At 41.8% G+C, this 27,936-nt stretch overlaps 1 protein-coding gene across 1 annotated transcript; it reads left to right on the top strand.

Moving 5' to 3' along the window:
• The first annotated feature begins 2,878 nt into the window (after positions 1–2,878).
• On the top strand, positions 2,879–14,760 carry LOC124284562 (PRELI domain-containing protein 1, mitochondrial-like). Its single transcript, XM_046720650.1, is given in 5 exon segments — positions 2,879–3,011; positions 3,541–3,650; positions 12,910–13,033; positions 13,035–13,127; positions 14,038–14,760. Coding segments are annotated over 4 exon segments (639 nt in total). The 5' UTR covers positions 2,879–3,011; positions 3,541–3,558; the 3' UTR covers positions 14,368–14,760.
• The last annotated feature ends 13,176 nt before the right edge of the window (positions 14,761–27,936 follow it).

Raw genomic sequence — 27,936 nt, 5'->3', positions numbered from 1 at the left:
CATTATAGACAAGTCGGCGATAATACCATATACGTCGATGATACAGTTAAAATATCCGTCATATTTAAAAGGGTGGAATTCAAACATCAAGTTCAATACTTTACATAACTACGCAAAACGTCAGCCAAGCGACCCGGGTTGAACACACATACATGTGTGTATACCCATTAGAAATACATAAATAACCATCAATGTACTTTTGCAAGTATTTAAAGGTGGCTGATTTAGTTAATAAACAATTATTGCTATTGCCAGTACATACAAGACAAATGAGTGACAAGTTTATTTGCATTTAAGGTCACATGGGCCCATAGTGCTGTATATACAATACATGCACAAAGTGTGCTGTTTATACAATTATACATGAAAGTTTATCTTGGACGATTTATTTACAAATAATAAGATAATTTTTGATAACTGAAGGATTTGTTGATGACATAAGCTGGTATAATTTATCAGTGGAAGGATTACTATAATAATAAGGCTGCAAAAACATTTCTCTGCTCAACTGGAAATAAGGACATAATGGAACGGGAATTACGATTTGTGTACAAAAACATTTGGGGATAATTTCATTTTAACCGTTTATATTGACATTTTCAACTTATGCGATGCACAGAGAAATTTACAATATACACCCAATAACTACAACTAGTATATAAAATTAACATGAAAGCTTATATAGACACACGTGGGACAAGGTACATATCTTGAAGACAAGGCTTAGAGTACACAATTAAAATACAAAACAGTCTGTAAATCTGTTCAATGTACATACTAGTAATCATACGTTGTTAATACTGAGTAACCAGTATTTGTCACAATCATTGTTACTTTGGCCTCAGGTACGTTATTTGCGACGCAACATGAAATATTCAGCCTTATTGCGTCAAGTGCACTTTGACTAAGTTTGTGTTGGGCCTTCCCATCAAGCTCTTCACAGCGATAGACTAGACTAACAATTAGTCTCGGAATATACATAAATAATCCCATTTAAATTGAAAAGGAGCCCCAGTGAGATGGGAGATTCAGAGGAAATCTAGATTTGCTTCATTTAGGGCTTTAGTACTGCAGGGAGGGCAAGGCAGTAGGTAAAATAATGGGGTTCATGGACTGTGAGGCAGAACAAGCCCAGTCACAGTAACTGTTGTTCTAGTCTCCATTTAAAATTCCTAAGATATACATTTCATAAATAAGTCAGCTATATTTCTGAGATGAAATGTGAGCCACAGCTCCCCTCCGTGTAGGCGACCACCAGCAGGCATGGAGGTAAACAGAGAGACACTTGTGTTTACAAACAAGTCATGACCGTAGTGCTAGTAAAGAAGTGGGTTAAATGAACCACTCAGGTTCAGCACAGGCAATGGCTCAATAATGAAGAAAATGAATATTTTAAGCTTTTCATGAAGACAACTGACGTGAAGTTTTGTACTTATGTTAAAACCTCTTCACCTCAGTTGTCTTAATACCTGTATCCAAATAAATGAGTACCTTAGGTGAAACAAAATATATATACTCCACTAAAGTCAATTGTATACTTGTGCGACCTTACTGAACTGCTGAGAGAAACTGAAGGAAAACTGTTTTCATGCGAGACGGGCGTTGATACAAATTACTTTTCTACAATATTTTTAATGTTCTTTATAATATATATAGAACTAACAAACCATATGTCGTCAGTCAGTGCAGAATTAGGGTGCGCCATGACGAAAACCATCGCCATCACTATTTTCACCTCTTGAAGTTGAGAAGTGGACTCGTCGTACGTCTGCCTTGCCTCTGCTGCCTCTTGTAATCGTCCAGGATGTCTGGATTGACGTGATGAACACTAGCCCTGATGTTCCAGCCGTCGTTACCAACGACTACATGGTCACTACGTGGGTAGATGATAAACTCTGTGGAACCATCATGAGACCTTCGGCCCGAGGACCAACAACTGCTTTGAGGGATTTAACAGCTGTCTGAATGCCAGCTTCTCGAGTCGTCACCCGAGTGTCTTCTGACTGATCGAGATTCTCAGGAAGATTGAGAAGGCCGATAATTTGAAGACTGACTTCGGTGCAGTTCCTCCGCCACGCAAGAAGGTTTACAGGGATATCCACCGCCGACTTGGCCGATTGTGAGAGCAGTAGGAGCAAGGAAGCAAGACTCCAATGAAGTATTTGGATGCAGTCGGAAAGCTTGTGAAGATTGGCTGAATTTGACTTTGTATCTCCATACTGTGCCAGTAGTGCTAGAGAATGTGAGAATGTGACAATTTTACTTAGACTGCATGTGATATTGTGAAATAATAACAGATATTATGAAAATTACAAAAGATGCTATAAAAGATAATAAAACTGGTCTCAGAAATCTCAATTGTCTCATTATGTCTGACTAATCCGGTAACAGTTGGATTAGTCCATTTTCCCAATGGGTAACAGCCTCCCAAAATTTGTTCACTCAAGAATGTAATTGGGTTTTTTGAGTGTCTAACTAATGGAGTGTCTGACTAATTGTGGGACACCGTTGTACTAGCTAGCGCCGAATACTATGCCCAAACTACATGTTTTCCTTTATCAATCTGAGTTTCTATTTCAGCTTCTATGTAGGCCTATGGTGGGAATGTAATGGGGATTCTGGGTGGAGTGAGCTTTAACCTTTTCACAATTAATACCTTAAATAACTATGATGAACTTTCCAAAGAGATACAAAAAAATTATAAATGTCACTTCTTTTCGGGTTGGAGGGCAAATGGTTTCTCGGCTCTTGGTGTTGCGTAGTCAACTTGCGCTTGGTGATATGAACAGACGGAGCCCATCTCAGCACAGCGGCAACAGGGTGGAAGCTAACGATGGTGGCACGCCCTGAAGGGGAGCTTGCCTCCACACACAAGACAAAGGGGGGTAACTCTAGTATCATGACGTCACAGGCAGGCAACATGGCGTCGTGTGATTGTCGAAGAGAGTGAACACTGTTTTGAGAAATGCATTTTGGACATTGCCCGTTTCTCGTTACTTTTAGGATCAAAGGTTAATACGTTACCACACATGATACTACACACTTTAGAAACGTTGTCGTATTTTTCAAACGCCTGAGCTCTTCTGAATGAAATTACTCTGTGGGGCATGTTTGAAAACTGGAGTTGAGCAATTGTGCACGTGCTAGTTTGCATTTTCGTAGAATCTTGTGAAAATGTGAACGTAACTGGTTTGATATGTTGTCTGTTCTATCTCTATGTTATCATACGTGTCTTTACAGTTTCCAAAAGCGTTTCCTGGTAATGAGCTTAGGGGCCACCAGCTGATGATGTTTCTCTAATTTCACTCAGGTCTCTCATTAAATTCTTTTATTCATCTTCTATTCATTACCATGATATGTCAGGCATGTCTAGATAAATGTACTGTTTAGCTGTCAAGCTGTAAATCTAGAGGTTTAAACCTGTCAAACTATCATAACACCTACAAGGCAGGCTAGCATTCAATGACACCTAACCTGCTACCAAGATCATCACAGAAAGTTGTGCTGCATTCTAAAAGTGCTCCTTGTTTCTGTTTGTAGCTGTGTTGCAAGGTGACAATGGTCAAGTTTTATACTAGTTCCTCACTGTTCAAGTATTCCTGGGACCAAGTTGCATGTGCCTTCTGGCAGAGGTACCCTAATCCATTCAGGTAGGTCATTATATGGTAGCATTGATGGTTGTATGATGTTGCCGTAAGCATCTCCTGAGAGGAGATATATGTATGATGTTGCAGTAAGCATGTCCTGACAAGAGATGTATGATGTTGCCCTAAGCATGTCCTGACAGGAGATGTATGATGTTGCAGTAAGCATGTCCTGACAAGAGATGTATGACGTTGCAGTAAGCATCTCCTGACATGAGATGTATGATGTTGCAGTAAGCATGTCCTGACAAGAGATGTATGATGTTGCCGTAAGCATCTCCTGACAGGAGATATATGTATGATGTTGCAGTAAGCATGTCCTGACAAGAGATGTATGACGTTGCAGTAAGCATCTCCTGACATGAGATGTATGATGTTGCAGTAAGCATGTCCTGACAAGAGATGTATGATGTTGCCGTAAGCATCTCCTGACAGGAGATATATGTATGATGTTGCAGTAAGCATGTCCTGACAGGAGATATATGTATGATGTTGCAGTAAGCATCTCCTGACAAGAGATGTATGATGTTGCCGTAAGCATCTCCTGACAGGAGATATATGTATGATGTTGCAGTAAGCATGTCCTGACAAGAGATGTATGATGTTGCCGTAAGCATCTCCTGACATGAGATGTATGATGTTGCAGTAAGCATGTCCTGACAAGAGATGTATGATGTTGCCGTAAGCATCTCCTGACAGGAGATATGTATGATGTTGCAGTAAGCATGTCCTGACAAGAGATGTATGATGTTGCAGTAAGCATCTCCTGACATGAGATGTATGATGTTGCAGTAAGCATGTCCTGACAAGAGATGTATGATGTTGCCGTAAGCATCTCCTGACAGGAGATATATGTATGATGTTGCAGTAAGCATGTCCTGACAAGAGATGTATGATGTTGCAGTAAGCATCTCCTGACATGAGATGTATGATGTTGCAGTAAGCATGTCCTGACAGGAGATATATGTATGATGTTGCAGTAAGCATGTCCTGACAAGAGATGTATGATGTTGCAGTAAGCATCTCCTGACATGAGATGTATGATGTTGCAGTAAGCATGTCCTGACAAGAGATGTATGATGTTGCCGTAAGCATCTCCTGACAGGAGATATATGTATGATGTTGCAGTAAGCATGTCCTGACAGGAGATATATGTATGATGTTGCAGTAAGCATCTCCTGACAAGAGATGTATGATGTTGCCGTAAGCATCTCCTGACAGGAGATATATGTATGATGTTGCAGTAAGCATGTCCTGACAAGAGATGTATGATGTTGCAGTAAGCATCTCCTGACATGAGATGTATGATGTTGCAGTAAGCATGTCCTGACAAGAGATGTATGATGTTGCCGTAAGCATCTCCTGACAGGAGATATATGTATGATGTTGCAGTAAGCATGTCCTGACAGGAGATATATGTATGATGTTGCAGTAAGCATGTCCTGACAAGAGATGTATGATGTTGCAGTAAGCATCTCCTGACATGAGATGTATGATGTTGCAGTAAGCATGTCCTGACATGAGATGTATGATGTTGCAGTAAGCATGTCCTGACAAGAGATGTATGATGTTGCAGTAAGCATGTCCTGACAAGAGATGTATGATGTTGCCCTAAGCATGTCCTGACAGGAGATGTATGATGTTGCAGTAAGCATGTCCTGACAAGAGATGTATGATGTTGCCGTAAGCATGTCCTGACATGAGATGTATGATGTTGCCCTAAGCATGTCCTGACAGGAGATGTATGATGTTGCAGTAAGCATGTCCTGACAAGAGATGTATGATGTTGCCCTAAGCATGTCCTGACATGAGATGTATGATGTTGCAGTAAGCATCTCCTGACAAGAGATGTATGATGTTGCCGTAAGCATCTCCTGACAGGAGATATATGTATGATGTTGCAGTAAGCATGTCCTGACAAGAGATGTATGATGTTGCCGTAAGCATCTCCTGACAGGAGATATATGTATGATGTTGCAGTAAGCATGTCCTGACAAGAGATGTATGATGTTGCAGTAAGCATCTCCTGACATGAGATGTATGATGTTGCAGTAAGCATGTCCTGACAAGAGATGTATGATGTTGCCGTAAGCATCTCCTGACAGGAGATATATGTATGATGTTGCAGTAAGCATGTCCTGACAAGAGATGTATGATGTTGCAGTAAGCATCTCCTGACAGGAGATATATGTATGATGTTAGAGCAAGTGTGATCTTACAGGATGTGTATGTATTAGTGGTGTTCCGATAAATTGAAATAAACGAAGATTGGTCGCAGTGACCAAACGACCCAGTAATCGATCACATTTTCTCATAATCGAACACAAACGATTTTGGAACTATTGGTTTAGTCTTTGAAACACTTGACGGAACATATCTTTGAAGTTATCAGTAATGTCAGGGCCTGAGTGAAACGTGTTTAATTGTTAGAATACTCACTTCACTAACTAAAAGTCATGACTGAATATTTCTTGAAGACTCCAGGAAGTTTATGTTCATGATATATCAGTCATCACCTTAAAGTAGCAAGTTGCATCATGTTATCCTTATCTGCAATAACAACCAGAATAGGAAAATCTGAAAAATGACGCTAACCAAATTTTTCGATGATCGATCGGTTGTACTGAACCAATGATCAATTATAAGATTTTAACCAATTCCCAACACTAGTATGTATGTATATATAATGTTGCAGCAAGCATGTTCTGACAGATGTGTGTATAATGTTGCACAGAGGTACAGATAAGCTGCGCAAATATTTATGTGAAAACTCAATTCCTATTACGTCTGTTGCGTACAAGGACGCTTGTATTTTTGTAAATAATCAATATATTTGATTGTACATGCGTACACAGAAAACTGTCAAATCTTAGCTTGCGTACCAGTGGATAGATAAAGCAACTGAGGTATATTGAGAGGTTCTATTTTGGCACATGAACACTCAACTAGCAGTCTTTCATATCGTTTCTCATATTACAGATCAAATATAAATAACAAACACTAACATTTAAACTTTATTATATTTTAACAATTAATGGAAAAAGGCAAAATACCCAATTGATTTTGAGTGAGGTGAGTACAATTTGTTTGGTTACTCAGAGGAAAATTAGGATACCCAATTGAGATGAAGACAAGCGGGTACATAACTCAATGACCCAAAAAGTTATCTGTAGCTCTGGTTGCAGCAAGCATGTTCTGACAGATGTGTGTATAATGTTGCAGCAAGCATGTTCTGACAGATGTGTGTATAATGTTGCAGCAAGCATGTTCTGACAGATGTGTGTATATTTTTTTTCCTTATCCAGACTCATGCTTATTGCTTGTCTCCTTCCTCTTGCGAACGTTAGTGGAACACTTGTATCTTCTATTGAAGCTCCCTTCAATAAAAACATACGTAAAATCACTACTCACCATGAGTTATCCCTCTGGCCGTTTTGGCGGGAAAAGTGGCGTCACCGCTCCCACATGCTTCACTCTCTCCTTCTTCGCCCTAGTAGACGGTTGGGAGAGCGCCGGTGTCTTCTATACGGCACTATATCCTTTCATTTATTAGTTATTACCCTATACATTACCTTTATAGGGGTTTAGGGAGTATCCTTCAACAATATGGTTTGAAATTAATTCACAGTTCTTTCCGTGTTTGTTCAGTTGTCATGATTTCATGAAAACCTGTTCTCGTTGTAGGTTTAGGTTCGCTGCTGCAGACCCGCATTTATTGTGCCCTAGCTGCACAACACCATGTACTTCCAGCTCTCCCCTGCAACCTTTGTCAGCATTTAACCAATTTTGAATTTAATAAATATATTTTTTGCATACTTAGGTGTGCAAAAGACAGATCCAGATGACCCTCTTCCCTCCGGTGATCCGCTGGGGATGTCCTCGGAGGATGGACGTGGGACGTTGTCTGCCACCTCGCAGAAGAGGGCTGCCACTTCGAACATCCCTTCATCGCAGACGAAGAAGAAGAAGCCATCATCTACGCAGAGATGGCCACGCACCCCTAAGACGACGAGCAGCTCTACGGGGACGTCTGCACAGACAACTAGGACTTTCTCGGCCGAGATTGTTCCGATGGAGGAAAGAGAACTCTATGAGCCGCCGCTCCTCATCCCGGAGATACATCACCCCAAGAAGAAGCAGGCCTCAGCAACGGTAACATCAGTGCAGTTATCTACGCAGTCCGAGGTATCTACACTGACGGCAGATGAGCGATCCCTGGACCATATCGCTACCAACGCAGAGAGGGCAGCTCATCTATCACCGCAGACATTCAACCCCGGGGGCCTTCATGCAGCAGTTCTCACAACAGATCATGGAAATGATGGACAGGCGCTTCGCGCAGGAAAGAGATCGACAACCAGCCTTGGACACCACTCGCAAGGAGGACCCTGACCTGCACAAAGGACCCCCTGCCGACGACGCATTGGAGAGGCCTTCCATGGACGACGCAGATGAACAGCCTTCGCGAAGGTCTTCGGAGACAGCCTCAAGGACGTCATCAACATCTCACAGATCGTCGGGGGATTCGCCGAGGCCTTCACGAACCAAGAGACGCTCACCTCCACGCAGGTCTCCACGCAGATCGCCCTACAGGCGCAGCTCTACAGGCTCATCTCCGCGCAGGTCTCCGCGTAGGTCTCCACACAGATCCCCAGTGGATGTTCAAAGATCTCCGATCAGCGCCCCAGAAACAGAGCACGATGGCGGTATTATCTTCTCCGACACAGAGATGAGATACTGGATGGCCAACGGACTGGAGTTAGCGTCACCCTCTAAGGAAGAGAATGCAGCACTCACGTACCTGATGAAAGACGATGATGTCGACACAATCACTCTACCACCAATTGATCCCATCTCGGAGGTTCCAGAGAACTTGGACGCAGCCTTCCGGAAGGCAACGAAATCCCAGGCGCCAAATATTCCACAGTTCAACGCTAAGAAGTTCTCTCTACACAATATGGACCCCTTCATGAAGGCGCAGGACATCGATGATAACTACAATGTCATCAACGCCGCCCGGACCAAGTCTTACAAGATTGACGACAAAAAGCTGGCGCAGATAGAGACTATGACCAGAAGGATGTTCTTCGGCCTGAATAGATCCAGGGCAGTGAACGAGATGCTCATCGCCAAGTTCAAGGACTCTACCGCAGAGGAGGACCGGATGATCTACTCTGCTCTACTCATGCAGAAGAAGGACTAGAAGTTTATGACGGACCATCTATCATCCATCTCAGCAGGGTTGAAGTTGGCGAGGCGGCAAGGTCTACTAGCATCCTGCAACTGGAGTGAACGCTTCACGAAGTCGCTGTACACAACCCCATGGTCAACGCCATCCATCTTCGCAGGGGAGATTGACGACGTCGCCAAAGAAGTTACCAAAGACTCCAGAGAGGTCCTCATGATAAAGTCCATCGATACCCTAGCCAGTGTCATCAGGCAGACGTCCCAGCTACTCAGGCAAGTCGAAGTTCCCAGGCATCCAGAAGGCAAGAGACAAGAAAATGAGCTCTTCCAGAGGCGGGAAGGACTCTTTTCGTCGCCCAGCCGGCAACTATAAAGGACGACCTGGACGAGGCAGGGCACCCAGAGGCGTGAAGGATCAGAGACAATGAAAGAGGGGTTCGGAACGACTTGAGTCTTCCACCCCCAGCCGTTCCTGTACAACCTTCACAAGTGGGTGGACGCCTTCAAACCTACTGGGAGAACTGGGGAATTCTTCAAGATCCTTTTGTATCCAGCATCCTGAGAGACGGATATCGCATACAACTACAAGCAACTCTCACCGTTGACAGATCTAACCTCACAAGTTCAACTTCGACCCATCGGACAGAGAGGCTACGAGAAGCGGTCACATCTCTACTAGAGAAGGAAGCCATAGAAGTGGTGGACCAGGACCAGCTCTCACCAGGATTCTACTCCCCAGTTTTCCTAGTGCCAAAGTAAAACTCCAAAGAAAAGTTCCGATTCATCTACAACGTGAGGGCCTTCAACAAAGATTATCTATGCAGACCACCAAAGTTCAGCATGATACATCTACCACAACTCCTACACCTCGTCCGTCCGATGGACTACATGGCCAGCATAGATCTACAGGACGCCTACCTGCACATCCCTGTACATCCGGACTCAAGGAAGTACCTGAGGTTTATACTGGACGGACGGCACTACCAATGGAAGGTCCTGCCATTTGGAATATCATCGGCCCCCTGGTTGTTAACAAGGATGACGAAGCCCATAGTCACATACCTACATCATCGAGGTCTACGCAATGCATTCTACCTAGACGACGAGATTCAAGTACATCAAGATCCCAAGCATCTCAGACTTCAACTGGACTTCACCATCAGACTGCTTACACAATTGGGGTGGCTAGTGAATCTCCTCAAGTCGGACCTAGAACCTACACAGGACCTACAGTTCCTAGGAATCCGGTTCATCACAACACAGAACCGCATAGTGGTACCAGAGGACCGATGGCTCAAGATACAACAGACGATCTCGCAAGTTCTACTCTCTCCGTGGTCACTACGACAATGGCAGAGTCTGTTGGGTCTCCTCACATCAGCGCAAGACATGACAGTCAGAGGGAGACTACAACTACGCCCTCTACAGGTCTTCGTCAATGCTCATCTGGACGACCCGGAACCCTTCGGACTCCCGGATGCACTACGCCCATATCTACTATGGTGGAACCAGAGATCGAATGTTTGCGGAGGCACCTATTTAGCAGAGCCGGAGTGCACGACGCATCTCTACGTGGACGCATCACTCCAAGGTTGGGGAGCACATCTTGACAACGACGTGTCAGCTGGGACATGGACCAAAGAGGAGGAAGTTCTGCACATCAACATGCTAGAAATGAAAGCAGTAGCAAATGCCATACTCCACTGGACCAACATTCTGCAGGATGCGCATCTGATGGTACATACGGACAACTCCACAGTGGCGTTCTACATCAACAGGCAAGGATCAACAAGATCGTCGAACATCCTGGACCTCTGCTTTCAACTGTTCGGCATAACAGACGACCTGAACATCCACATAAGAGCATGCCACAATCCAGGAGCCAAGAATGTGATCGCAGACGCACTGTCCCGTCCAACACAGCCGTCCCCAACAGAATGGATGCTACACCCAGAGATCTTCAAGCAGATCATACAAGAGATGGGAGCACCACTAAAAGACCTCTTTACCACAAGATTCAACAATCAACTGATAACATTCGTCTCACCAATACCAGATCCACAAGCATGGGCAACGGACGCTCTAAGCATCTCCTGGGAAGGACTAAACGCGTACGCCTTTCCACCACCAGCTCTAATACCGAGGGTGTTACAGAATACAAGAATTAGGACAACCTCAACTGCAACTACCAGAGTGGACGAATCTACTAGTACATCCCCACACAAAGCAGGTGCACGGCAACCCAGAGGTGTTCCGACTACACGTGTGGACTGTATCAAGGCGTGCTTGAACAAGAGAGGATATTCCACCAGGGCAGCGAAAGCAGTCACACTAGCTCTCACGCGAAGTCACGCTAACTTGTACCGATTTTAAGTGGCGGCTAAGCTTCGAGACATACGCCATGCGAGGACAGGCTTTACAGCTATAAAGGCAACACATCCTCAAGTGGCGGACTACCTTTGTCACCTACGACAAACAAAGCGGTTAAAAGGGTCAACACTTTCAACATACCTAGCGGCATTGAGCTCAGTCATCTCCATGAGGACGGGTGCCAAACTGACGAAAGTACCAGAGTAACTGGCCTTACTACGATCTTACAAATTGGAGGACCAACAACAGAGATTTAAAGCTCCGCGTGGGACCTCAACGTAGTTCTATGAGATCTCACCAGCGCACGCCTACACGAACCATTAGAGAGGACATCCTTCGAAGTTCTTGACGAAAAGACGCTGTTCCTGCTCGCCTCTAGCAACAGCAGCCAGGATGTCAGAAATACATGCTCTGGACTACGAGAGAACACGCATTTGATGAAAATCAAAACACCGTGCATATGGGACTACGATGGGATTTCATCGCGAAAGAATCAACTGCCAGGTCAACCGGACAGACAATTCCACGCCCCAGCATTATCATCCGGCCCTTGGACCACAGGATACGCAGGATCTATCCTTGTGCCCAGTGAGAGCATTGAAAGTATACCTACAAAAATCCAGGATCAGGAGACGGAAATTCAAGCCGCCTTTTCGGCCCGATATCAACAGCAACACAGACAGAGGTCTCCCGCGACTCACGATATCAATCTGGATCAGAACTGTCATACCACGGGCCTACAAAGCAGCTGGACTAGATCCTCCAAGAGCCTCCAACCCACACGAGATTAGAGCTCTGGCGCCAACACTCAGCTCTACATGGGAATTGCTCTATCAGGACGATAATGGAGGGCTGCTTTTGGAAATCAGACATGGTGTTTGCCAACCATTACCTGAGGGACATCGCCACCGAGGGCGTCTCCGGCATTCACCATTTCGGCCCGCTGGTTGTTGCACAACAGTTGACAGTCCCTCAAAGGCGTTGAAACGAAGTCTCGCCCTTTTATCACATGACTTGATAAAGCCTACACTCGGAAGAGTTCAGCTTGGAGTCTATATGCACGTCTAAGGACAGACTAGCATAAGTGATATGACCCAGTACTTGTAAGGATACTCGTGCAGGAAAGGGTCGCTTCTCCTCTTGATGCTTGCCAGGACCAAAAGTTAACTATTGTGGTCCCCCGTCAGAGACAGCTGGAAGTACAGGGTTACAGCAGCAGCAGAGAAAACAGCAGTGCCAACATGAAGTTCCCATAGGGGGGTATATAGCACGTAAATCACTACATGAAATCCAGAAGTAACTTGACCCGCCTCCAAATCCGACGGATTCTACAAGCAATAAGCATGAGTCAGGATAAGGAAAAATATGTAATTTTCTGAATAAAATTGATATTTTATACTTATCCTGACTCATGAGGTAAGCCCTCCCAACCTCCCCGCTAGACACTTTTGGATTTCCCTGCAAATTAAAGTGTTGGGCTGAAATATCGGAGAGAGTGAAGCATGTGGGAGCGGTGGCGCCACTTTTCCCGCCAAAACGGCCAGAGGGATAATTCATGGTGAGTAGTGATTTTACGTTATGAAGGGAGCTTCAATAGAAGATACAAGTGTTCCACTAACGTTCGCAAGAGGAAGGAGACAAGCAATAAGCATGAGTCAGGATAAGTATAAAATATCAATTTTATTCAGAAAATTACATAATGTTGCAGCAAGCATGTCCTGACAGAGGATGTTGTTAATCGAGAGATACGCAAGGATGGGTTGCACACGACTAGACTGCTGACCAAGACTAATCCAGTGCCTAAATGGGGAGAAAGATTTGTTCCCGGGACCACACTGGGTCTGCATTGTAGAGGAATCTATAGTTGATCCTGAAAAGAAGACCATAATTACATATTCTAGGAACATTGGAATGCAGAAACTCATGGTTTGTAAAACGCTTTTTTTTTAGAATGCAAGTTTAACATGTGTCTGCATATAAAAAATACATTACCTAGCACGTTTATGCTTTGATTAAAATTTTGAAACCACTATGTGTCAGATTCGGTCGGCTGTTTGAAATGATTCATTTGCCAATATATATATTTCATGACTTTTTATGCATGAAAGAATCTAAATATAACTATGATTGCAGTTCCAAGCGAAAACTAGTCAAGCTTATTCAAACGCCGAGCTACTGGGGCATCTATATAGATTGCAATGACCACAAAAATTCTTACACAGTTTGCATTTGTCTGTGACTGAGGTGCTGAAAAAAAATGTGATGGCGAGAGGTATCAAAGAAAACACTTGATGACTCAAAAAAGCAAATATCCATGGCAAATAATTAATCATAATGATGATGACATGATGGTGTTGGAATGCTTGTCTGGTTACACGTAAGCAGTGTCTCGGCTTCTGAGGACTCGCCAAGCATTTAGATTTCAAGTAGCATATGACATAATGACCATGATGACAGTGTGGTCCATAGGCATTCTATTTCCAAGGGCTCGTCACGCCGAAGACCCGGGTTCGATTCCCCACATGGGCACAATGTGTTAAGCCTATTTCTGGTGTCCCCCGCCGTGATATTGCTGGAATATTGCTAAAAGCGGCGTAAAACTAAACTCAGTCAGTCAGTCTATTTCCAAGATTGAGTACAATGTTTGTGTTGAACTGTTAAACAGTGATGACTTTGATAACACAAGCAGTTGATCAAAAGATGACATTAGTTTATTCAAATCTGTTTACTACTTGCAAAATTGGAAACTCCTTTTTACATGTTTTAGCAAGGTCTGTTAGGTCTCGGCCCATCAAGATGGTTAGATTATGATTTTCAACATGCTTTTGTATTGCAGAGCATTGAAGAGAAATGTGTATACAAGGTGAACCCTGACAATGGCAAGCAGACTTTGTGTGAGCGGTCTGCCTGGATCACATCCTCAGTCTTTGGCTTGGGTTTTGCTATACAAAAGTTTGGAGTGGAACGATTCAAGAAAAACATCAACAAGACATGCAAGGGTTATGATTATGTGCTAGACAAACTGTTCAGTATGGAAGCGCCGACTGCTGTGCAAGACCACACGCTTTCAAGCAAGGAGAAAATTAAGGGCACTGCCAGGAAGGCTGCAGAAGTGGCAGCGGCAAAGGCCCGGCCGATTCTGTCCAATCCCAGACCCTTGTCATGAACCTGGCAGAATGATGATCTAGCACTAGAAGTAGAACCTTTACACAGGAGACGTGTGAGAGGGATTGGTTAGGGTTGCAGTGAAGGAGTGTCACAAGAGTTTGGGATTTCGTTTAAAAGTTTGTGCATGTTTTTGTTATGCCAGTTACAAAGTTACATGGATACATGTGATCCAATCTGAGCGTCACTGGAACTAATGCACAGCTTCTGCAATGGATGGACTCACTATTTGTCTTCAATATCAATTTAAATAGAAACCTTTTAACATATATATATGGAAGTTCAATATTATGACTTTTCCTCACATTTTCATGTAATTTTTGTAGTTTTGATGCTCTTTTTAATGAAACGATTTATAAATCATTCCTGTAAACAATTCAATTTCCACAAACAGGATTCAAGTTGAGTATGGTAATTATTATATATACATATAGTGAAGGTGTGACATTTTGTTAGTAACTTGGTATGATGTCCGTGAAGGGAATGTCAAGAACCTGTATTGTATGGTATTGAAACCTCTAGAATCTTTCTCCCCCCCCCCCCCCATTCATGACGATCACAGTGCAGGATCCTACCTCGGACTACAGTCAACACTGTTGGTCTGTCACATGAAGCTTACATTCCTTCAGATACACCATCAATGACAAAATCAGCATTAAGCTTTTGGGCTGAACATATAATTTCTTTTGCCCTTGGAGTCTTCAATTTACTCCTTCTCCTGTGGGTCCAGTCTATTGGATATTTTCAATTATGAGTGAATCTTATGAACATTATTATGCTTGTAAATCTCGTTTCACATGAATTTGTTTCTGTCAATGTGATGCTGCAAGTGTGTTGCATGTTTCATTAGTTCATCACAACAGTTATACATGTCAAGGTTTTAATACGCGAGAGATAGTGTTTTATCTTTGTTACATTATGCACTTCAGTATGTAGTTATACTGTTTTTTATGGTTTTTGTGCATATTTGTCTTCAAATTCTAATTCCGCCGTGATGTTGCTGGAATATTGCTAAAAGCGGCGTAAAGCCAAACTCAGTCGGTCAAATTCTAAATTAATTGAGGATATGTTGATATACTGTGTCTCACATGATCTACCTTGCACTCTGTCTGAGACATTGTATCTAGATTGTCTGAGTGATGCAACTGGAGGTCTTTCACCACCATATTGTCTTAACCAGACTCGATAAAACCATAAACCAAATATCCCATTGACTGCAAGACTGAGGTTACTGTATGATAACAAGTGTGAGTTGCATCATTTTCTAAAGAAGTGAATCATGTATTCCTGCACACTTCAATATGTCCACATATAAAACATTGTGTATACATCCATGGATGTGTCCTCTTGTGATATTTCAGCAACTCTCTCATGTAATGCATGTACTTCAACCCAGTACAACATGAAACTGTTCATACTGACAACGATGTTCAATAACATGTATCGGAATCAATGTCAGCCAGACAATTGCGATACTTTATATCTTTTTCTAGTATCTTACTCTTGAGGGGTAACATATTATGGCATTGTTAGTGATAAGATATTTGATTGATCTATTGCATTTTTACCAATTTTGTTACAAATTCCTTGGAAGATGGGATGTTTCCTTAACTGCCTGGAATTAATCTCTGTCATATGGACCTTGAGAACTACACTTGAGAATCTACAGCAGTGTAATCAACATTATCACATGAATTCTGGTGCAGATTGTTCACATTTGGTGTATAGCAGTGATATAAATATACTCATGGAAACAAATAAGGGAACACCTGAAAGTACAAGTATTCCTTTATTCTTTTCCAGGTTTCTTCATAAGCTTTATATTGCACTGTGGGTGAAATTCTGGAAAAGAATAAAGGAACACTTGTAGTTTCAGGTGTTCCCTTATTAGCTTCCGTGAGTTTAGCATTACACTTCATGGAATGCATATTTTACAGTTACAAACACCTAAGTACCTGACATCTCACCGAGGTGGAAGTGTTTCTACTACTAACTGATGAGGTTGATTATGCCTGTGCATTTGGTTCACTTGATATGATAGTGAGTTTATGAATGATGATCATTGTTATACATTATACAGTAGGATGCATCAATTGTTACCGGTTACACATGAAACAGTTAATGATAGTGTTTATGCATGTTGCTATGCAACACAGCATGAATGTAAATATATCGTTTTATCCAGGTAACCAAGATTGTTCTTGTCAAGACTGTGATTGATTGTATTCTTTGACACATCCTTGAAAGATTTTTCTGTAACCACTTTCTTATACGATAAACAAGACATCACACTCTATATGTTACCACTTTCTTATACGATAAACAAGACATCATACTCTACATGTTACCACTTTCTTATACGATAAACAAGACATCACACTATATGTTACCACTTTCTTATACGATAAACAAGACATCACACTCTATATGTTACCACTTTCTTATACGATAAACAAGACATCACACTCTACATGTTACCACTTTCTTATACGATAAACAAGACATCACACACTATATGTTACCACTTTCTTATACGATAAACAAGACATCACACTCTATATGTTACCACTTTCTTATACGATAAACAAGACATCACACTCTATGTGTTACCACTTTCTTATACGATAAACAAATCACACTCTACATGTTACCACTGTCTTATACGATAAACAAGACATCACACTCTATATGTTACCACTTTCTTATACGATAAACAAGACATACTCTACATGCTACCACTTTCTTATATGATAAACCACTATATGTTCTTATACACGATAAACAAAATCAACTCTACATGTTACCACTTTCTTATACGATAAACAAGACATCACACTCTATATGTTACCACTTTCTTATACGATAAACAAGACATACTCTACATGCTACCACTTTCTTATACGATAAACAAGACATCACACTCTATATGTTGCCACTTTCTTATACGATAAACAAGACATCACACTCTACATGTTACCACTTTCTTATACGATAAACAAGACATCACACTATATGTTACCACTTTATTATACGATAAACAAGACATCACACTCTATATGTTACCACTTTCTTATATGATAAACAAGACATCACACTCTATGTGTTACCACTTTCTTATACAATAAACAAGACATCACACTCTGTATGTTAGCACATCATATTTACTGGAAAACTTTGGAAAAAGGATGTTATATCAGGTTGTATATGTCGACATTTTTATAAATAAATATGGTGACGACTAACTGCAGGGTGTTGTTTGGCTGTTGTGTTAGAGCTGGGGAAGGGAGATAACTGATCAAGGTGTATGGTCTGATGTGCACCTTCAATTCACATGCAAGTGCTGCCAATTGTACCCTGTTTGAACTCATGCAATTAGAAAACGCTGTGCTTGATTTAGATTCTTGATAAAGTCTTGTTTATTGTTCACCAGGGCATTCCAAGGGAAAGAATAAGCCTGCAAAACTGAATGCAGATCTTTACTTCAAGTCAAAATTAGATCACTTGGTCAGCAGGTAGTACCAGAGCACACTCGGTCTTAGTTCCCTGGTTACAGTACACCGTTATATTTGTTTTTGGCTTAATATTGATCAGCCAAAAGTTTAGAAAACCTTAATTGATTGAAATTTGAGCTGGGGGTGTTTAATTCTATTGATTTCTCGTACCTAATTTGAGTAATGGCATTACTCAAGTCCATGTCGCTTTGTCAGGTATACCATGACGTGTAAGGCTGGCTCGGGAGTAACAAGTTGTGATAGTTGTAGATATGTTGTTTCTATCATAACCCCTCACCTTTTTTCCACCCGAGACGTTGAGTGAAGCGTTCGTAACCTGTTTTGGGACATGAGACTGTCCAACCACCCATCTAAAAGTAATGAGAAGACGGATCTTTATCAGTACATTTCTTTAATGCTTGCTTCTGTTTCACTTGTAAATCTGTTCGAGACCTGGATACATATACAACATATTGTGATGACATGTCCTAAAATTATGATTCAACACCATGTTGATTCAACCAGGGATACTATATAAGAGTAGAGTATCCCTGATTCAGCAGATAAAGCAGGGCGTAGCAGTGCAATTTTTAAAAAAGAAATATGTTCATTTTTCACACTTGTACATAGTGTATGGGGACATTGCGTGTTGTTCAGGGCGAGTGGTACTTTACTGCTGTGTTTGGGGAATCGAACCCGCGTCTTCGGCACGACGGGCGATTACTGGAGAAGAAATCGCCAATGCAATTTCTCATCAAGATGGATTTCTACGTTATAAAAGAGACTTTGCCATATCATCTGCCAATCAAATCTACCTATCAGCCACTAAAGTGACATTGAGACTCATCGCCGACAGTGGTGCACGGTATCTACAAGATTACATACGATATTCCAGTGTGCTCGCTTACTGATACAGTTACAGGATTTCTTGAGTATAAATTAGAATCTTGAAAATGCCGGCACTCGATAACGTCATACGAACACAGCTATCAGAATCACAAAATGAGTAAATGTTTGCCATGTTTGCGTTCCTGAGTAAACTACAGATTTCGTTCGTTTTAATTAGTTTTTCCTTGGTGGTAATTTTACCCTTGCTAGGGATAATGGTGACATATTGATACTATATGGGATGTCACGATACAACTTCCTGAATGTATATATGCACGTTTGTTAAATATATATACCAGGGCAATTATTCTGTTTTTCCAAATCAGCTAAAAATATGTAAATTTATAAACAGCACACGATGCAAATATTTTATGCTAATACGTTTCAAAGTTACAACAAACGGCACACACTGTACGAGTATATGAGTTCTAGGCTTCGTCGGAAATAGAAAAAAACTTTTTTCGCATTGAAATCTACAATTTATGTAGTTGACATGTGTAAGTGTGAAATATCTGTTAAACTAAGTAAGGCCTAACTACAGTCTCAGTGGTAGGGATATAGGGAAGGTAGAAAAGGACTTTACTGAGGAGAGATTAGTGCAGAAATGAGAAATGCGGTTTTTTTCTGAAGTCCAAAGCGACTTATTTGGAACAGGCCATGGCTTTATGCAAATTAGTGTGCGATGATATTATATTACAAAGGAAAAATTTTAAATGTCCACTTTGAAATAAAGTTAGCTTCATTATTATAAACGATAGCTGACGTAAAAAATAATAACTTAAATACTGAAACTATGAAGGATGTAGCTGCCATGGAGTCTCACTATCGCTATAAAAAGAAACAGGTAGGAGGGGTCGTCTCAAAGGAAATCCATGACGGGTGTCGGTGGTTGGGGTCGGGCTGGGGGATAGAGATATAAGTTGAGATACGATGATGCTTTCGGGGAATATAACTGGGAAGCAAGCGGCATGTCATAACAATTTACAAATAATATCCAGTCCTGTCGATTTTCGGTTGGTCATGCCACCTATATATTTTGAGCCATTTAATACGATGGCTCATTTAAGCTTTTCCATGGGTATCATACTCTTTTACGTATCTCAACCTATACTTTATGATCAATAGATAAGACATATTCAACATACATGAAAAAGAAAAAAAATATCTTTGAGATGATCCCTTGTGCTTGTAGGCAGCACGTGCATTCCATGCCAGGTGAGTCGACGGTCCGTCGTCATACGGCTATTTGTATTTTGTAAGTTTTGCCCAATTGTACGAGTAAACATGGTTTTCTGGATATACTATTAGGCATCCCTCCGAATGCCCAGTTAGGCCGATGTGGGTTATTTCGATATATGCTATTTGCACATTTGTCAATTTTAGGGATACAGAGAAACAGCCTAAAAACAGTTTTTTCTATTTCCGACAATACTTGAACCTCAAATACAGTCTGTCTGTCTGCTTCTGTATTTCTAATGCGACTTTAAACATGACTATCACATTGAAACCTCAGCCCAGTTAGAACAGCATATCTGCATGATTCATTGCTTCATTGTTACATTGCAATTGTTTAAATGAGTATCATTGGAGTGCTATTTGTCAAAACGGCAACCTTTTACTTTATTGTACCGCCATGACTGTCAATAGTGTTTGCTGATTTGGGGCATATATACTGTTATGTATATGTAAGGAACTTGCTAGTGTAAATGTTCGTGAGGAGGTGCCTTTGTGTGTGTGTGAAACCTATTTCTGGTGTTCCCCGCCGTGATATTGCTGGAATATTGCTAAAAGCGGCGTAAAACCAAACTCACTCACTCACTATTTTCAAGCGGCTGGAGTAGGGGAGGACCAAGAGACGAGGCAATCTGCTGGTACGCCAGACACGTAGGACTGGGTTCGAATCCCGGTTCGCCGGAGTGTCTCTAGGTTTGTCAGCGCCATACCCATACTCATGGCTCTCACCAGAGGCAAGCGGCTGACATCTCCATCACCACGAGCTTATAATTACATCCCCCATATAGCTGACTCGCCGTCAAATAGCTGAACAAAGCCCTACCTTAAACCCCACGTTAACCCAGCTAACTCACTCTGGCGGAAAAGTTTCTTACGACACAATTTCTTTTCATGACATAACTGTTTTGCTTTAGTAGACCTCAAGGCGAAACTATCGTTTTCCATAACACATATTTTTCCTTAACTTTATTTGTCCATCTATACGCTTTCTAATTAAATATAATATTATATAGGATAATCCAGGCGAGTTGCCGAGATTATTTGTTGTTTATGTAAACAAACCTTAATCATTTTGCCAGACTCTAGGGAATAAATAAATAAATTTAAATGAGAGGGTTATATTTCTTGGACTAAGGGTCAGTCTACTTCGACCTGCTGCTGTATTCAGGAAGAGGAGTGTAGAGGAAGAACTCATCAAGGGCGTGGACACCACCCCAGGGCAGGATATCGTGGTGACGCACTATTGGGGAGGAGACTGCTCCGTCACTGATGTCCTTCAGGCTTAAACATCATCTCACGAAAGTATCATACTGAAAACGTTTGAAAAACATGCAGGATAATGTGTTTGGGAATCTAATCTTGCCGAGCCTGAGTAACAGAATTAAAAAAAAAGAAATGCTGAAAGACGTTTCATCAATTATTGCTATAGTCTGTTTGTAGTGAAAACGTACCGATGAATTTCACTTTAAACAAAAAAGTAAATCAAGTTAAGTGAAATTAAGATTGCGAATCCTCATATTCATAAGTTTACCTTGCCAAATGAACATTTAAATCTCAGAATTTTATTCAACTTAGGATAAAAGTTGTTTAACAAACGATCATAATTCAAATCGCTATTATTGGTTTGTATTACAAGGGGTCAGCGCAGTAGATGGAACAGTGAAACAAATGCACGTGCGGTACGTGATGAGCGTTAACTTAAACCAACACTACTTGTTCTCGGTGTTTCATTTAAAGTGCATACCTCTTTGTAATGCAAACCAATAATAGCGATTTGAAACTATGATCGTTTGTTAAACGACTTTTATCCTAGGTTGAATAAAATTCGGATATTTGAATGTTCAATTGGCAGGGGAGAATTATGAGGATTCATAATTTTAATTTCACTTTATTCGATTTACCTTTTTGTTTAGAGTGACATTCATCGGTACGTTTTCACTGCAAACAGACTATACAACTCCATCACCCAGATTGTTTTACTAAAAGTAGCGGTTTTGTACATGTGCATGTTACTGACATCATGTTCAGGTTCTAAACAACAGCCACCTCCACACCCCCTACCCTCACTCACACCGACCCATACATCTCCTTCCCCTTCCCAACCACTTCAATCACCACGACCTCTGTTGATTGATTGTAATATGTCAGTATTCTTGTTCATTTATCAGTTTTCACTTTTTGTTTAGGGGCATTTGTTTATGAATTATATAGCTTAGTCGTGAGCCTAAACAATGTTTTGAATCCTTGACTGGTATATCAGTGGTACAAAATCCAATTCGCTTCCATATATAAAATTGTATCTACAAATAACACTAAAAAGTTTGATCAAAAGAGGACACTCGTTTGTGCATGTATAGAAATTGGTCCAAAGAGGTATTCCACTAAACCCTGGTGTAATTAAAATTGACACTTACACATTACACAAATGCACCTATGTTTGAAACACCCAAAATAAAACGACTGCTGGTACATCGGACGCTGAGATCATGCCCCAACTTGCCCCCGAGTGTTAAGTTTAACACTAAATAAGTCGATGGAAGACGCTGAAGTGATCAATTTGATCAATCAGCTGTCAAGACCTTTCCCATGGCGTCTAGGGGTGATATGACGTCAAAGAAACACGTCCTGTGATTGGATGACATAGTAAAGGACTGGCCACTTGTGTTCCCTATAAATATCTTCATTACAGTTCTACGTAAATTCAAAGTTGTTCCTTCGGAGTCCTGTAACTTTCAGCCAATATGACAGGAAGTATTGTAATCTTCTTGGGAGCCATGATAATGGTATCCATGGTAACGGCGCAGCAGCAAAGCGTGACTCCATGCCAGAACTCATTTTATCAAAGCGTTACCACTTGCTTTCAGAACAATCAGCTTGTTTTCAACAATATTGTGTGGCTTTTCACGAACGGATCAAACGGACAAGCTCCCGAAAACGCCGACACTGTGAAGACTGGTGCTTGCGGAAAGCAAGAACCATTGGTTCAGTGCGGTGTGGAGTTTATGAGGACATTGATCAACTCTACAATGTGTGCCCCGAGTCAGACACAACAGGATCAGAGACCCATCATTGACAGACAGTTCCGTTCCCTCTTCGGATCTTTGGACGAGATGTGCGCACACCCATGTCGTCGTACACTCATGGAGGATCTACGTCAGTGTTATGTTGACGCCAACCTTGACCCCGCCCTCTTCCTCTCCAACTCCACCATGGGCCGAGGAGCCATCATCGGGACCACAGCCGATCAGGCTGACACTTATTGTAAGAACAAAGACGCTCTCGTCACATGCATGAAACAGAAGAGAGACGACTGTCCGGAATCTCCCATGATTCTCAGAGCCATCGGCCTTGACATTGAGTCTATGGACAAAGGTGTTGGAGTTCTGTGCGCTCACCCTGACGTGTACCTCATTGGCATCGACTGTTTTGCAGAACCCACGGACGCCGTTATTTCGTGCCAGCAGACTATGAACCAGAAATCTGTGGAGTTGATGATGACGGCCCAACAAGAGAACCTCAAAGAGGATCAATTCTTCAGCCGATTCTGTGACGTCCGTTTGGAGCACATCACCTGTGATCTGGACGCCTGGAATGCTAAGAAGCACAAGTCTTGTTCAAAAGCCGTCATTGGTTTGAGGACGGAGTTGGAGTGTGGTCTTCTTCCAGACAACTGTGGTACAACTCACAAACAGACCATTGACAAGGTCTGTCACCATGAGAACTTCAAGAAGGACATGAGACTTCCCAGTCGAGCGAGTTCCACCTCCGCAGCTTTGACAGTTCTGCTTTTGTCTGGTTTGGTGGCACTGTGGTGAGAACCAGACATTCCTAGTCTGTGGTGGCAGAAGGCGTTCCCACATGTCCCAATGATGTCTTTACCCGGACGGAGAAAGGGACCGCCCTATTTCTTGGACAGTGAGATGCACTCGACGGGGCATTCGTAAGGATAACCACTGTACAAAGGACATATTTATTAGTATATATTAGCAATCATTAAATTTGTATGAACTCGAGATATTCTCTTATTCATTACTTTTTCCATGTATTTCAGAAAAACTAATAGTCTATGGGGCCAGTACTTGCGTTGTACAGTAAGTCTACAGGGCCAATACTTGCGTTGTACAGTAAGTCTATAGGACCGGTACTTGCGTCATACAGTAAGTCTATAGGACCGGTACTTGCGTCATGCAGTAAGTTTATAGGACCAATACTTGCGTCATACAGTAAGTCTATAGGACCGGTACTTGCGTCATACAGTAAGTCTATAGGACCGGTACTTGCGTCATACAGTAAGTCTATAGGACCGGTACTTGCGTCATACAGTAAGTCTATAGGACCGGTACTTGCGTCATACAGTAAGTCTATAGGACCGGTACTTGCGTCATACAGTAAGTCTATAGGGCCAGTACTTGCGTCATACAGTAAGTCTATAGGACCGGTACTTGCGTCATACAGTAAGTCTATAGGACCGGTACTTGCGTCATACAGTAAGTCTATAGGACCGGTACTTGCGTCATACAGTAAGTCTATAGGACCGGTACTTGCGTCATACAGTAAGTCTATAGGACCGGTACTTGCGTCATACAGTAAGTCTATAGGGTCAGTATATGCGAGAATGCGTCAACCATGCCAATAGTCCTTTGGTGTCAACTCGTAGAAAGGACATTGTCGCATTGTCGCGTTGTTGCGCATACGAAACAGTCAAAATGAACCAAAGGGCGATAATATGACAATGCCCCTTCTGAGATTCCAGAATTAACGCGTTGTCGCTGTCACGCATTGTCGCGTTGTCGTGCATGCTGCCAACCTACTGGTAGACAGAGTGTTCAGTGTTTACCGATCTGTGATTTTCAAATTTAGGAACAGGTGTCTGATGCAAAACTCGAGGTCAACTCAAGTCGATTATTCAGAAAGCTTTAAGAAATGATTAAAGTCAGCCAATCAAATCTCTGCTCACTTTCGCCAGGCCACGGGAGTTCAAGTTAATGGTCAGAAGTTCAGACATTGTCTTCATGCAGATAACCTACCTGCACGGCGAACACGGGTTCGACCGCCGTTAATGAACTGACACATTCTCGCCAGACGCTAATGGTGTTTAGAGTATAGAACTTTGGGGAATCGCCACTGGTGTCCAGTAGTGTTTTCTTGGTGGGGATAGTATAACTGTCAGAACGTCACTGTATATTGTCCGTGATAGGGACATTTCCTCGCAGACAGTATCCTGGAATCAATGGCTGTGCCGTTTGCTCGTCAAGGTTGTATCTTTCAAGATGCAGGTGAAACTGTAAATGTACTGAACGGACTACCCCCAGCAACAGAACAGGATCAGGCTAGCTATTCTCGAAACTTCGTAAGCCCTACGAACTTCTTAAGCCCATTCTTAACACATTGGCTACGATCAAAGTTAAGAATTCTTAGGCCTACGAACGTTTCGAGAATAAGGGCCCAGAATAGTAGGGCCAGAACGGTATGTCTCCCAGACCCTAGATAATAAAGTACAAAAAGAGCCCAACTCAAGTCTAGAATGACTGGGCTGGTCAGGATAGGCTCAGCTCACGGGTTGTAGGTCCTGTTGTATTTATCTTTATGTCTTTATTATTTTAATCTGCGATATATATTTAGGTGAGAAAACTATATTTCTGTGACTAAATGTCACTTGTTGGTCAGTCACGCATTAGCGTATGTCTGTGTCATCATCGGGAGACATGTACATTGGCGTCAAAGACCAACCAACTGAGTCAGGCGCTGCAGTGGACAAGGTTCCCTCATTTTGTCACTGGGAGTCTGTCCACTGTGACACCTAATGACAAAGACTGTCTTGTGACACTCATGGAACAAGATAGACGACTGTCGGGAAGTCCCAAACACTCAGACAGTGCCACGCCGTACAAACGAATGTTTGGCAAATCGTGGGATAAGTTATCTCACATATCCATTTTAACATAATCTATCACTTTCTTGGTTTTTACGGCCATCCAACATGTTCTACACCTGGTCAATCAATTTGCTTTCCATAACTGAATCACTATCACCAAAGTCTCGATACCTCATTGCATTTCTGTAATCATAGGTTCAGCTAATTTTTGGGAGAGTATGCATATCCTAACCGTGCAAGGAGACGTTGATCCTGAGTTACGATCCCAGTTTAACCACGGTTATACTGTATGGTTTATTAACCTCATGGCCGCCGATGTGGGCTCCATAACAAAGTGGTGACCTCTTAAAAACGCGTTACTGATGCTCAAACGGTTAGTTCAAAATATGGAAACCAATACACAATACACGTTTTACAACCGGCATGAAACTATACCCGGTGTATTTGACACACCAAACATCAACATGCGACTTGGGTTATAGCATGGGGATACTACTAATAATAGTGACATTGTACAATATGTACATACAATATGTACATACAATATGTACATACAATATGTACAATCCACACGTGGAAGTACTTGAAGCAACAAATAGCGTGGTCCAAGTGGCTGGGGATAGGGGGTGGGGGCAGGCCGGAGGGGTGGGGTGGGATGGGTAGGGTGGGGTGGATAGGCCGGAAGGGAGGGCGCTTCCCCATTCCATATTCATCCCCATCAGGAACCGCTTATGGATCGGGTATGAAGTGAAGGGTTAGTGAGTGTGTTGGGTTTACGTCACATTCAGTTTGCTTCAGTTTTATGGAGGCTACCAGATTAATGCAAGAGGTTGTCACCAAATAATGCGTATCGTGTCTCATGACACCCCTCGTAGGGCGCCACAAACACCCAGGATTACACTCGGCACGGATATTGGACGCGAACACAATACAGACGGGTGTGCCTCGTTTGCTTCTCTAACCAGAAGTCCGACCATACGCTGCAAGTGGCAATATGCTAGTTTTCATTGCCGGGGCCTGTATAAGAAGACTGAACTCCACGGGAAGGATACTGACGTTAGGACATGAAAGATGAAAAATACCGATTTTTCCAAATATATTAAAAATAATATTTACATTTCGGTATCCACCAATTTGTCATTGTCTGTATCTTGTTTTCAAAATGTAGGTTTTTACAAACATAACTTTACTTGAACCATCCAACAGCGATATATACTGTGGTTATGCTTGCTTATACAAAACCAGTGTTCATTTTCGTTTGTATGATCGTCCCATAAAAACTGTAAAACGTATCCTTGATGAAAAAGGACGACTGAGCAAAATATAAATGATAATAATACACATTTATATGCGTCAAAGAGTATATTTGATAAAACATTTCATACCATCATCATTGAATATCAATGAAAAAAATAAAACTGTATGGGAAATATGGATTTTCTTTCTTAAAACAAAATAAACTGTTTATATTTAAATCTCACAGAGTTAATGAAATGTGATTTGGAATCATTCAAATTAGAAGAGTCCAGACTGTAGCAAATAACAAGATATGCGGATAACTAAATGTCGATCAAATAAAGCAACGGAAATGTATCAAAATATTTTTAATAAAATCATATGATTTATACACATAAATATCAATTCATTGCATGACAACAAGTATTCAAAACGTGAAAAGAGGAAATGTATACATTATATAAAAACTCATACAACGCAAGTGCACAATATGTACATATTGATGAAGTATCATTGAGAGTAAGATGAAGCATGTCATTGTTCCCACTGAATGTGTGGAGCCACTGTTTAATAATATCCAACTCTCAGTAAAACGAAGACACCACATGAAAGAACAAACATAACATAGCACCCATCGATGCTGGAAGTGTGGTGCCACTGTTCAACGGTCTCGTGTCCTTCTTGAAGTTCTCATGGTGACAGACCTGATCAATGGTCTGTTTGTGAGTTGAACCACAGTTGTCTGGAAGAAGACCACACTCCAACTCCGTCCTCAAACCAATGACGGCTTCTGCACAAGACTTGTGGTTCTTTTTGTTCCAGGCGTCCAAATCACAACTGACATGCT

This window comes from Haliotis rubra, unplaced genomic scaffold, assembly GCF_003918875.1.
Source record: "Haliotis rubra isolate DU_JTF1 unplaced genomic scaffold, ASM391887v1 Scf339, whole genome shotgun sequence".
In the NCBI taxonomy this organism is placed as follows: domain Eukaryota; kingdom Metazoa; phylum Mollusca; class Gastropoda; order Lepetellida; family Haliotidae; genus Haliotis; species Haliotis rubra.
The sequence above is the reverse complement of the archived record's forward strand: the minus strand, read 5'-3'. Positions and strand labels throughout refer to the sequence as shown.